The sequence below is a fragment of the Diplotaxodon limnothrissa genome, linkage group LG3, assembly GCF_057381915.1.
Source record: "Diplotaxodon limnothrissa isolate DT_005_m linkage group LG3, D_limnothrissa_male_GT1.1, whole genome shotgun sequence".
In the NCBI taxonomy this organism is placed as follows: Eukaryota; Metazoa; Chordata; class Actinopteri; order Cichliformes; family Cichlidae; genus Diplotaxodon; species Diplotaxodon limnothrissa.
The window spans coordinates 39,038,295-39,050,223 of record NC_140598.1 but is presented as its reverse complement, the minus strand read 5'-3'; the positions used below and the strand labels follow the sequence as shown (position 1 = coordinate 39,050,223).

Genomic DNA, 11,929 nt, shown 5'->3' with positions numbered 1-11,929 from the left:
ATGGCAGATACTCCCTTCACCCTGGCCAAAAAGGCTAAAATGACCAAAGAAAAAGTGGGAAACAGTTAAACATGAGAGGGTTTAAGTTTGTGTTTTTTCCATTGTTTAAGCACTGCTTCCAGCCAAGAGTGATGCCATATATGCCCCATAGCTGCAGAAAAGGCTAACATTGTTATCTTTTTACAAAAAAAAAAAACAGCTGAACATGAGAGGTTTTTGGACAAAGTTTGTGTTCTCCATTCTTTAAGCACCGGTTCGAGCACCGTTTAAGCACCGGCACCGTTTCAAAAGTACCGATTTGGCACCGGTATCGGATAAAACCTAAACGATACCCATCCCTACAGATGACCTTTGTTTTTTTTCTTTTCTTTGTTTTTCTTATGTGTGTGAGCAAGAAAAGAATCGGTGAAATGTCTAAAAGTCAAATTGATTAATGAGTTCAATCCAAATGAAACTAAAAAACAATGTTTGCCTGAGAAAGACAGAAAATTTAAAACAACAGATGTGTTTCCTCACCTCTCACGCTCTACACAAACCACAAGGACCAAGAAAAAGGACCAGGAGATTCATCGCAACTGGACTCTGGTTGCACCTTAGAAAGTTGAATCTGTTCACGTGGATGCAGTGTTTTCAGTGGAAGAAGGGTTTCTTCACTTATTCAGGTGACTTCTTCACTCTCTGGTTGTTTATGTTAGAAAACGTGTCTGTAATACAGGCTGAGGAGAAAAAGACGTGTCTGCAACATGGGAAAAACTTAGAGGGCATTGAGATTGTACAGTGGCTTCAAGCTGAGAGCAGGAACAGATAGAAATACATATGAATGAAGTATTGTTTTCTTTCATTGCAAAACTATTAGTAACTGCAGAAGAACGTTAGCTTGGAGATAAGTCTTTGTATCTGGGAGAAAAATGGTTTAAAAAATGAAAGAATGACCCTCAAACTGGAACATCAGGTTTCAGTGTTTACAGTCGGATCCTGGAGCGGAAACAAACTGAGAGCTTTTTCACAGTTTGTTTGTTTACACAGCACAGCGGAAGGACAGTCAGAGCAGTCACGAACTGTCAGTCATGAACTCTGATTCAAGTCAAGTTGAGATCAAGTCAAGCCTTATTCACAGTCTGCAACATAGGTGACGTACCTCAATGAAAACCTACCTGAAAACCTGAAAAAAATCAGAGTTCAACTTGAAGTCAGTTTTATAACATAAAATCATGCTTCTTATCACTCCTATATAACCATGTTTAGATAAAGATCGGTGTCAGTCTGACAGTCTGATCTGTTTCTTTATGGGATCATGTCTGAGGTCAGAGGAGGCTTTGTGAAGTCAAGTTGTTTCTGCTTCCTCAACCTGCTGGTTTGTGAGAAGTCAAATGGCAGACTTAATGAATTACTCCATGTTTCCGTGAGTTTATGCTAAATGGAAAGAAGGGGAGAAATGGTGAAAGGAGACCAGAGGTTAGCTTCACTTTTTATATTAAACTCTGTTGTTCAGGAATTTGAAGGGTGTAGTTAAATGAAGGTGACTGCTGCTTCTGCTGAGCTCCGCTCCCCTGTCCCCGCCTCCTTCCAGGCAACAGCTCACTGGTGTGTCCGTGTTTAGTTTCCAGGAGTGGAGTGGAGCTTGTTGTTGGTGTGTGTTTGAAGAAACTGTAAGTTTGCTTTGTTTCCTCCTTTAACAGTTTGTCTTTATGAGAATAATTTGTGCTTTGAAGCAAATATTTGCTTTGACAATTTAATTGCTTTATTTGTTTCCTCTTAACACTAAACTGAATATTTTCAGACTGATGACACTGTATTCAGCGATTCAGTGATATTTAGTAACAGCTCTAGTTGGCTTTCACATTAATCATGAACTTAGAGATAATTAGTGTGAAGCTTTTAACTCTACTGAGTTCATGAATGCACATGAATGATTTGTGTTTCCTCTGCAGGTGAAGGTAGAAAGTGTGTGTGAGCTGATGTGAATTGAGCAGCATGGATCAGTGTGAGGACAGAGAGGAGGGAGTCCCTCCCTCTAAAACCACTCTGTGTGGGGAACATGAGAGCCAGACCAAAGCTCAGAGGTGAGATGGCCATCTCTAACTGTCCATGACTCTTCTCCATGTCACAGCTCAGCACTCACATCACTGCTCCATCACTATTCACAGGAACCAACCTGGACCTCCACCCAGCTCTGTGTCCTTACAGAGTGACCGGTCTAAAAAACGCTTGATTGAATTCAAAGAACAACCCTCTGCTGCAGAGAGGTGAGCTGTTAGTAACATGAACTCTTTGATTTAACTGCTTGATGTTGTTGGATATAAACTGCCTTGCAAACACATCATTCCCTCAGTCCCATTTAAACTGTCTCTTAAAAACAAGCCTTTGGTTACTGAACAACTGAAGATCCACTTCAGCAAACAGGAAGCGAAACATGTAAAATTATAACATGAACTAAAGCAGTAAGTAACCAACTGAAAGGCATCTTTGTTGATGTCCCCCAAAGGGGTGAATACAAAACAAGGTTTATTAGATGAGAAAATGCTTCAAATCACAAATATTAATAACTTTAAGAATAAAAACAAAGTTTGCTTTGTATTTAAACACCACTCAAAGAAATGTGTTGAGTTTATATCTGGCGTGTATTCCCCTGCAAAGAGGTAATGTGTGTAAATGTTGTTGTGACTCAGTGTTTGTGAATAAATCCTCCATCATGTTTAAAGTCAGCTCAGCTCTTTTTCACACACATTTCTATGTTCATATGTGAAGTAGTGTGTGTTGGAGTGTTTCCACAAACACAGCAGTCAGTGTGTAAAGCAGGGGTCCCCAATCCCAGTCCACGAGGGCCGGTGTCCTGCAGGTTTTAGATCTCACCCTGTGTCAACACACCTGAATCATATGATTAGTTCATTCCCAGGCCTCTGAAGAACTTCAAGACATGTTGAGAAGGTAATTTATCCATTTAAATCAGCTGTGATGGATCAAGGACATCTAAAACCTGCAGGGACACCAGCCCTCGTGGACTGGGATTGGGGACCCCTGGTGTAAAGAATGGATGAATGGATGTTGTAGGAGGTGTTTCTGTAGTTTTTCTGTAGTGAAGAGGCTGAGTGCCTGCAGGATTCCAGCTGCTCCACCAGGTGTCTCCTTTGTGCTTTGCTTCAAACACAGTGTAGGGAGGAACTTCCACACTGTTGTAGAGTGAACATTAGTGATCCTGAAATATCGATTCCTCCGATACCAATCATTTATGTTCTAGAATCAATTCTCAAATTAAAATATCGATATTTTAGTAATTTAGCGTAAATTTGTAGTTTATCATTAACAGGAACACAGTGGAAAGAAACTATAACATCCGGATTGTCTACATTCAAAGGAACTACTTCCTCTTCCGCCTTTCATAGTCATGTGTGAAATACGGCTGTATAAATGTCTGGCCGCCCCCTGGCGCGCACTCACAACAATGGCTGAGCGTAATTGTGCGGATGTATTTTACCTCCACAAACAGCTGAGACGTGGTTTGCTATACATGTGGCAAAAAAGTGCTCCAAGAGTGAGGTGTTGTGGCCATACTAGGGAGACATTCAAGAGGGCTGTTTGGGGGGGGGGGCATTTCTGTACATTTTACAGGGTTTATTTATCGGATAAAATATGCTAAATATCACCATTATTATTGGCCGGCCCGGAAACAGCGGGGGTGTCCAAATTCAGAGGCTGCTTCCACCTGAGGACCCGGCCTTCGTGGTCTAAAGAAAGCCGGGTAGTAGGGCTGGGCGATATGACCCAAAATTCATATCTCGATATTTTTTAGCTGGATGGCGATATAAGATATATATCTCGATTTTTTTTTTTTTAAAGCCATAAGTTAAGAACAAAAAGAGAGTTCTTAGTCACACTGTGTCCCAGATGTCACATGGGCACTTTTATTTACATACAGCGTAGATGTACATGAAGAAATTACTCAAAAATAAATTATCAGCATTTATTAAATAATCATGGTCCATAAATAAAAGAAAACAATGTTGTTTTTGTGCATAACAAAAAGCTCACAATTGTGCAGTCAAAATGTAAACTAATAGACGCTGAGCGTAATAACAAAGAGACAGATTTCACAGCTGCACCACGTCTCTGAACAAGTGCCATTTGTGGTCCTTATACACACACAGTACGTATCACTCCGCGAGGCTCCTCCCCGGTAGCCGTAATCCTCCGACATCAAGCCGTGCAGCTCCGTAGCTTAGCAAAGTCATATTAAAACTTTTGTTGACAGATTGCTGAGCGCTGTGTACCACATAAAATCGGTTCGCGGTCAGTAAGCACAACCAGAATTCATACATAAGGCGCACTGTCGAGTTTTGAGAAAATGAAAGGATTTTAGGCCGTGCAGCCCCTCCTGGCTGCATGTCGTTAGCGCGGTTAGCTCGTTAGCGTGGTTAGCTCGCTAACACGTTGACGCCGTCCAGCCCCACGCACGGGGCCATCCGCGGTAACTCGCTAACGGAGATTTTCCGCTTTCATCTTGTCATTGCCTGCAGGTGAAGCTATGGGGGAGGCGGAGTTGTGTTCAGTGAAGGAGAGGCGAGGCAGAGTAACGTTGCGTAGAGACAAAAGTGGACGAAAGAGAGGCAAACCTGCGGCTCCACAAGTATAATTATAACGTAACATAGACTATATCGATATAAACGATATTGCCACATCTTATATCTCGTATGAAAATATATCGATATTTTTAAAAAACTCGATATATCGCCCAGCCCTACCGGGTAGTACGTCACAGGCTCCATCGGTGGAGTGAAACTCTGCCGTCTGCTCCTTGCTATCTAAAATATAACCGGGCACTGGCGTAAACTCTTCTGTTTAATTAGTTTTCTGTTTGATGTTTATTCAGCTTTGTGAAAACCCTGGAGGAACCCACCCGATGGATTAATAAAGTTAAATTTAATTTAATCTAATCTAATAATTTTAATATCAGCCAAACCGATTTGCTCACGAACAAATAAAACACTGAAAAAGCCAAACAATAACATTTTTAAGTTATCAAAGTGACTTATATATCATGTTTAACCTGAGTAGCGAAAGCCCGCGGGGGATTGAAAACGATGTGTCAGTTGGCTCAGATATTTGAAGTTTACACAGCTACATTCTCACCTGAAAATATGTTAAAAGGTTTTTTGCGACCCAGAAAGAGAAATAAGAGTAATATTAAAAGTACACTCAACAAAAATATAAACGCAACACCTTTGTTACTGCTCCCATTCCCCATGGGATGGACGTAGAGACCTAAAATTCATTCCAGATACACAATATAACCATCCCTCCCAAACAGTGGTCACAAATCAGTCCAAAAGTGTGTTAGTGGGCACATCTGCTATATTGAGATAATCCATCCCACCTCACAGGTGTGCCACATCAGGATGCTGATCTGACATCATGAGTAGTGCACAGGTGTACCTCAGACTGCCCACAACAAAAGGCCACCCTGGAATGTGCAGTTTTTTGCGCTATTGGGGGTCTGGGGACCCAGAACCGGTCAGTATCTGGTGTGACCACCATTTGCCTCATGCAGTGCAACACATCGTCGCATGGAGTCTATCAGATTGTCAATTGTGGCCTGTGGAATGTTGGTCCACTCCACTTCAATGGCTGTGCGAGGTTGTTGGATATTCGTGGGAATTGGTACACGCTGTCGTATACGCCGGTCAAGCACATCCCGAACATGCTCAATGGGTGACATGTCCGGTGAGTATGCTGGCCATGCAAGAACTGGGACATTCTCAGCTGCCATCTGCCCTGAACAATGTGAACCATGATTCATCCGTGAAGCGCACACCTCTCCAACGTGCCAGACGCCATCGAATGTGAGCATTTGCCCACACAAGTCTGTTACGGTGACGAGCTGGAGTCAGGTCAAGACCCCGATGAGGACGACGGGCATGCAGTTGAGCGTCCCTGAGACGGTTTCTGACAGTTGGTGCAGAAATTGTTTGGTTGTGCAAACCAATTGTTCCAGCAGCTGTCTGGGTGGCTGGTCTCAGACGATCTTGGAGGTGAACCTGCTGGATGTGGAGGTCCTGGGCTGGTGTGGTTACACAAGGTCTGCGGTTGTGAGGCCGGTTGGATGTGCTGCCATATTCTCTGAAACGCCTGTGGAGACGGCTTATGGTTGAGAAATGAACATTCAATGCACGGTCGACAGATCTGGTTGACATTCCTGCTGTCAGCATGCCAATTGCATGCTCCCTCATTGCTTGTGGCATCTGTGGCATTTTGCTGTGAGACAAAACTGCACATTCCAGGGTGGCCTTTTGTTGTGGGCAGTCTGAGGTACACCTGTGCACTACTCATGATGTCAGATCAGCATCCTGATGTGGCACACCTGTGAGGTGGGATGGATTATCTCAATATAGCAGATGTGCCCACTACCACACATTTGGACTGATTTGTGACCACTGTTTGGGAGGGATGGTTATATTGTGTATCTGGAATGAATTTTAGGTCTCTACGTCCATCCCATGGGGAATGGGAGCAGTAACAAAGGTGTTGCGTTTATATTTTTGTTGAGTGTAAGTAGCTGCCGCCGTTAGTGATGGCAACATCACTAACCTTGTCAAACACCTCAGAGTAAATCATATCACAGAATATGACGAGCGTATGTTGAGGCGAACTGAAGAGGAGGAGAGGGACAGGTGCTGCTAGGGCGAGACAGACGTCTCTCACGGAGTCCTTTAGTGCTGGAGGCAGGCAAGGAGTTCAGATAGCCACAACTTCAGTTTTTTTATTTCTATATGATGAACTCTGCATTATTAAGTGATAAGAACAAGTAATCTGATGTCCTGCAATCATTATGATGCTATAATTTGAGATACAATAAATAAAATAAGTTTTTGTACAAAGTATCGGTATCGGATCAGTATCGTCGATACCACCCTGAATATTACTTGGTATCAGATCGGAAAGGAAATCAGTGGTATCGCACATCACTAGTGAACATCTCAATTTCAGCCTGTGTGGATGTAAGGTCAGCTGATTTACATCTACAGTATCTCACAAAGACCCTCACATTTTTGTAAATATGGGGAAACACTGAAAATATGACACTTTGATCAGAATCAGAAATACTTTATTAATCCCGAAGGAAATTAGGTCACAGCAGGCAGCACGCTAATGGCGCATACGCACTTACAAAGGAACCTTCTGACCAACTTTACACAAACATCACATTGGGGAGAGAGGTCGGCTGATAGGAAAAAAACAATGAAAATACTTAACATGGGGTAAGAGGAGGAGAAAAAAAACTCCACTCAGACTGAGCTCCTAGTGGGAGAACAGTTTGATAACAGAAAAAACACCTCAGCACAAAAAGCACATGACTGTCAGTACACCATAGAAACACAAGACAAGCAACAGGGATAGGTAAAGGGTAAGAGAGAGCCGGTATAGACAGCACATCCGGTACTACGGCATGTCTGCGCTGGTCCAGTCGACCACCATCTTCCCCGGGAGGGGACAAGCATCGAAGGCGTTTGGAAAGGGAGGGGGCATGAGTGTGTATCAGTGTATGTGTACGCATGCGTGTCTTCTGAGTTTAGCTGAGAGAGTTTCCTTTGCCCTGCCAGGCTAAGTAAACAGTCTTCTAGCCAACCCAGGTGGTCTTGCGTAGGGAGAGGAACAGTCTAAACACAGTCGTTATCAGGGTGATGTTCAGCTCCAGCCTTGACACCACAGCTGGGGCCGATATGGTAGCCGCATGAAACGATACTGAATTTTCCTTTAGTGCAAACGACTGCATGTCAATTTCACAGCCAATCTAGCAGTCCGACACTGGTCTCTCAATCTCCCGTTGGAGAGCCGTGAGGTTCTCTGAGATGTTATCCAATTTTTGCTTAGAAATCTTAGTTTGAGTGTTCACGGCAGCCTCGAGCTTATCCATGCTGCATTCAATGAGCCTATTTTGAGAAGTCACAACTCATGCCATCGCTTCAATCCCAGCGTGCGGCCTTGTGCAGTTATGAACAACCGATTCTGCTTTCTTTAATCTTCGATAAGCCAGGGCCAAGCCAGCTCCGATCAGCCAGAACCTGTTATCATGGTTCCGAATAGGTAGATATCTTCAGCACTCAGGCTCACCCGAGCCCAGAGTTCTCGTTGAGAAAAGGGTGTCAATTGCATTCAGGGACCAGTTGATCAAATCCATGATTCCTCTTTTAGGTTTTAGAGAACAGACTGTGAGAGAGTGTTCCAGAGCAAGAGCAGAAAAGTAGACGAGACTATGCAAGGACACAAGAAGCCAAGCAGGGAAGATAAGGGAAAGGGAGAGGAGAAAAGTGTGACCGCCTTCGTCAAGAGCCAAAGAGAAGATACAATGTAAAGTAGTCAGTGTACAGCTTGTATAACAGTGTCACCTTTTGCTGTCCCCTCAAAATAACTCATCACACAGCCATTAACGTCTTAACCACTGGCAACAAAAGTGAGTCCACCGGAGTTGTGGAGGGTCAGCCTCTCAGTGCTCAGACCATACACCGCACACTGCATCACATGGCTGTCATCCCAGAAGGAAGCCTCTTCTAAAGATAATGCACAAGAACGCCCTCAAACAGTTTGTTGAAGACAAGCAGATTAAGGACATGGATTACCTATGGTCTGATGAGACCCAGATAAACTTATTTGGCTCAGATGGTGTCAGGGGTGTGTGGCAGCAACCAGGTGAGGAGTACAAAGACAGATGTGTCGTGCCTACAGCCATGCATGGTGGTGGGATGTCATTGTTTGAGAGTGCATGAGTGCTGCTGGCATTGCGGAGCTACAGTTCATCCCGGGATTGGGGAACTACAGTTCATCGAGGGAAACGTGAATGCTAACGTACTGTGACATACTGAAGCAGAGCATGATCCCCTCCCTTCAGAAACTGGGCCACAGGACAGGATTCCAACATGATAATGACCCTAAACACACCTCTGAAAAGACCAGTGCCTTGCTAGAAAAGCGGAGGGTAAAGGTACTTGACTGGCCAAACATGTTTCCAGAGTTAAACCCTATTGAGCATTTGTGGGGTATGCTCAAACGGAAGATGGAGGAGCACAAGGTCTCTAACATCCACCAGCTCTATGCTGTAATCATGGAGGGGTGGAAAAGGATTCCAGTGGCACGCTGTGGAGCTCTAGTGAACTCCATGCCCCACAGAGTTAAGGCACGAAATATTGACACTTCGGGCAGTTTGGACATTTTCACTGAGAGGTGTAATCAAATTTGTTGCCAATAGTTTAGATATTAATGGCTGTATGTTGAGTTATTTTGAGGGGACAAAAATTTACACTGTTATACAAGTTGTACACTGACTGCTTTACATTGTTTTAAATGTTTGTGTCCTCAGTCCCCATGGAATCCCCATGGAAAGAGCTATCCCATTATAAATTTTATTGTAATGATTTTGTTAGGAATACTTTTCCATCAATTGTATTTTGCCCAGTGGTCTGTCATCTCATTTCAAGTCTCGATCGGTTTGTATAGGTATTTCCTGTTTTATTTTGGTAACCTGTTGTCACGTGTGTTTGTTATTCAGTTTACTTCTCTCATTTTTCACGAGTCGTTTCAAAAATGTTGCACTCCTGTTCCCTTTTTCCTCATTACCTCTTGTATTTATTGTTGTAGTCTCCCCTGCACTGTCCTCCAGTGATTCCTCATTGCTTTTTAATTTTATACATTTATCTTTTCTTTGACTTTGAGTTTGAGTTCCATTTTTGACTTTGATTTTCGTAGATGAGATTATAAACTGTACAAATATTTTTAGGAATAAAATATCCAAGGCAGTAATACCTTTGCATGAATCACAGATACAGAGAGCATCTGGAAGAATGTGCTCTGAATTTTTGATGGACACACTTTTGAGATTTCTCAGTAAATGGACAATATTGCATTAGAACATGCTGTAGGTATTACAGGTACTGCGCTGCAGTGGTTTGTATCATATCTATCTAATAGACTCCAGTTTGTGCATGTAAATGGAGAGTCCTCTTCACACACTGAGGTTAATTATGGAGTTCCACAGGGTTCAGTGCTAGGACCAATTCTGTTTACATTATACATGCTTCCCTTAGGCAGTATCATTAGAAGACATAGCATACATTTTCACTGCTATGCTGATGACACCCAGCTAGGGATGGGTACCGGTGTCCGGTGCCATGATGGCACCGGTTCTGACATAAACGGTAGTAACCAGACCGAAAAGCAGCGCACATTTCGGTGCTTTATTTCGGTGCTTTTTTTTCCTGAGCTGTGATACACTTTAGATTCTAGCCAATCATTTTACGTTTCCGAGGATCGTAGGCGGGGCCAGGTACTTACGTTCTGTTAGAGCAGAGCTACAGATTAAAAATGTCCAAGGCGAAGCGGTCAAAAGTCTGGCTGTACTTCATAGCAAAATATGCAAACTCAGCAGCCTGCAACAAGTGCTTTAAGCTGATACTGTGATACTGTCAAAGGAGGTAACACCTCAAATCCGATGAAACACCTGGCGACGCGTAGCGTTTTTTTTAAAAGCCCAGAAATGCGCCGTATTTGATAGCTTGCTGCGAGACCTCACACCGAGCACATCTACTGCGGGTGGGTTGCCTGTTATGCAACATCCCCCCAACAACACGAAGAGGAGAGTCCTGGCCCCTAGCCCTGCCAGTGTAGCAGAAATGATGACGGATGATGGTGGCAGCAGCAGCCGTTCTTTTCTGCGTGAGTAGCTAATTTACGTTGAGTAGGCTAACCACGTTATTACATTAATGCATGTAAGGTGAACTAGCAAACATCATCATAGCTACATGCTGTCCTCTTGTTTGATGGCAGATACTCCCTTCACCCTGGCTAAAAAGGCTAAAATGACCAAAGAAAAAGTGGAAAACAGTTAAACATGAGAGGTTTAGGACAAAGTTTGTGTTTTTTCCATTGTTTAAGCACTGCTTCCAGCCAAGAGTGATACCATATATGCCCCATAGCTGCAGAAAAGGCTAACATTGTTATATTTTTACAAAAAACAGCTGAACATGAGAGGTTTTTGGACCAATTTTGTGTTCTCCATTCTTTAAGCACCGGTTTGAGCACCGTTTGAGCACCGGCACCGTTTCAAAAGTACCGATTTGGCACCGGTATCGGATAAAACCTAAACGATACCCATCCCTACACCCAGCTCTATCTGTCCATGAAGCCAGATGACACACACCAATTAGTTAAACTGCAGGAATGTCTTAAAGACATAAAGACCTGGATGGCCGCTAACTTTCTGCTTCTTAATTCAGATAAAACTGAGGTTATTGTACTCGGCCCTGAAAATCTTAGAAATATGGTATCTAACCAGATTCTTACTCTGGATGGCATTACCTTGGCCTCCAGTAATGCGGTGAGGAACCTTGGAGTCATTTTTGACTAGGACATGTCCTTCAACGCACATATTAAACAAATATGTAAGACTGCTTTCTTCCATTTGCGCAACATCTCTAAAATTAGAAATATCCTGTCTCAGAGTGACGCTGAAAAACTAGTTCATGCATTTATTACTTCCAGGCTGGACTACTGTAATTCATTATTATCAGGATGTCCAAAAAACTCGCTGAAAAGCCTTCAACTAATCCAAAATGCTGCAGCAAGAGTCCTGACAGGGACTAGAAAGAGAGAGCATATTTCTCCTGTTTTGGCTTCCCTTCATTGGCTTCCTGTTAAATCCAGAATTGAATTCAAAATCCTGCTCCTCACATACAAGGTCTTAAATAATCAGGCCCCATCTTATCTTAATGACCTTGTAGTACCATATCACCCTATTAGAGCACTTCGCTCTTGCTCTGCAGGCCTACTTGTTGTTCCTAGAGTATTTAAAAGTAGAATGGGAGGGAGAGCCTTCAGTTTTCAGGCCCCTCTTCTGTGGAACCAGCTTCCAGTTTGGATTCGGGAGACAGACACTATCTCTACT

At 43.2% G+C, this 11,929-nt stretch overlaps 1 protein-coding gene across 1 annotated transcript in view; it reads left to right on the top strand.

Annotated features, from left to right (window-relative positions):
* The first annotated feature begins 1,965 nt into the window (after positions 1-1,965).
* LOC146635809 (protein NLRC3-like) overlaps positions 1,966-11,929 on the top strand; it is a 31,648-nt gene continuing 21,684 nt past the window's right edge. Inside the window, exons 1-2 of the mRNA XM_085348222.1 lie at positions 1,966-2,063; positions 2,148-2,246. Coding sequence (XP_085204348.1) covers positions 1,975-2,063; positions 2,148-2,246 — 188 coding nt within the window. The 5' untranslated portion in view covers positions 1,966-1,974. The remainder of the gene's footprint in view (positions 2,064-2,147; positions 2,247-11,929) is intronic.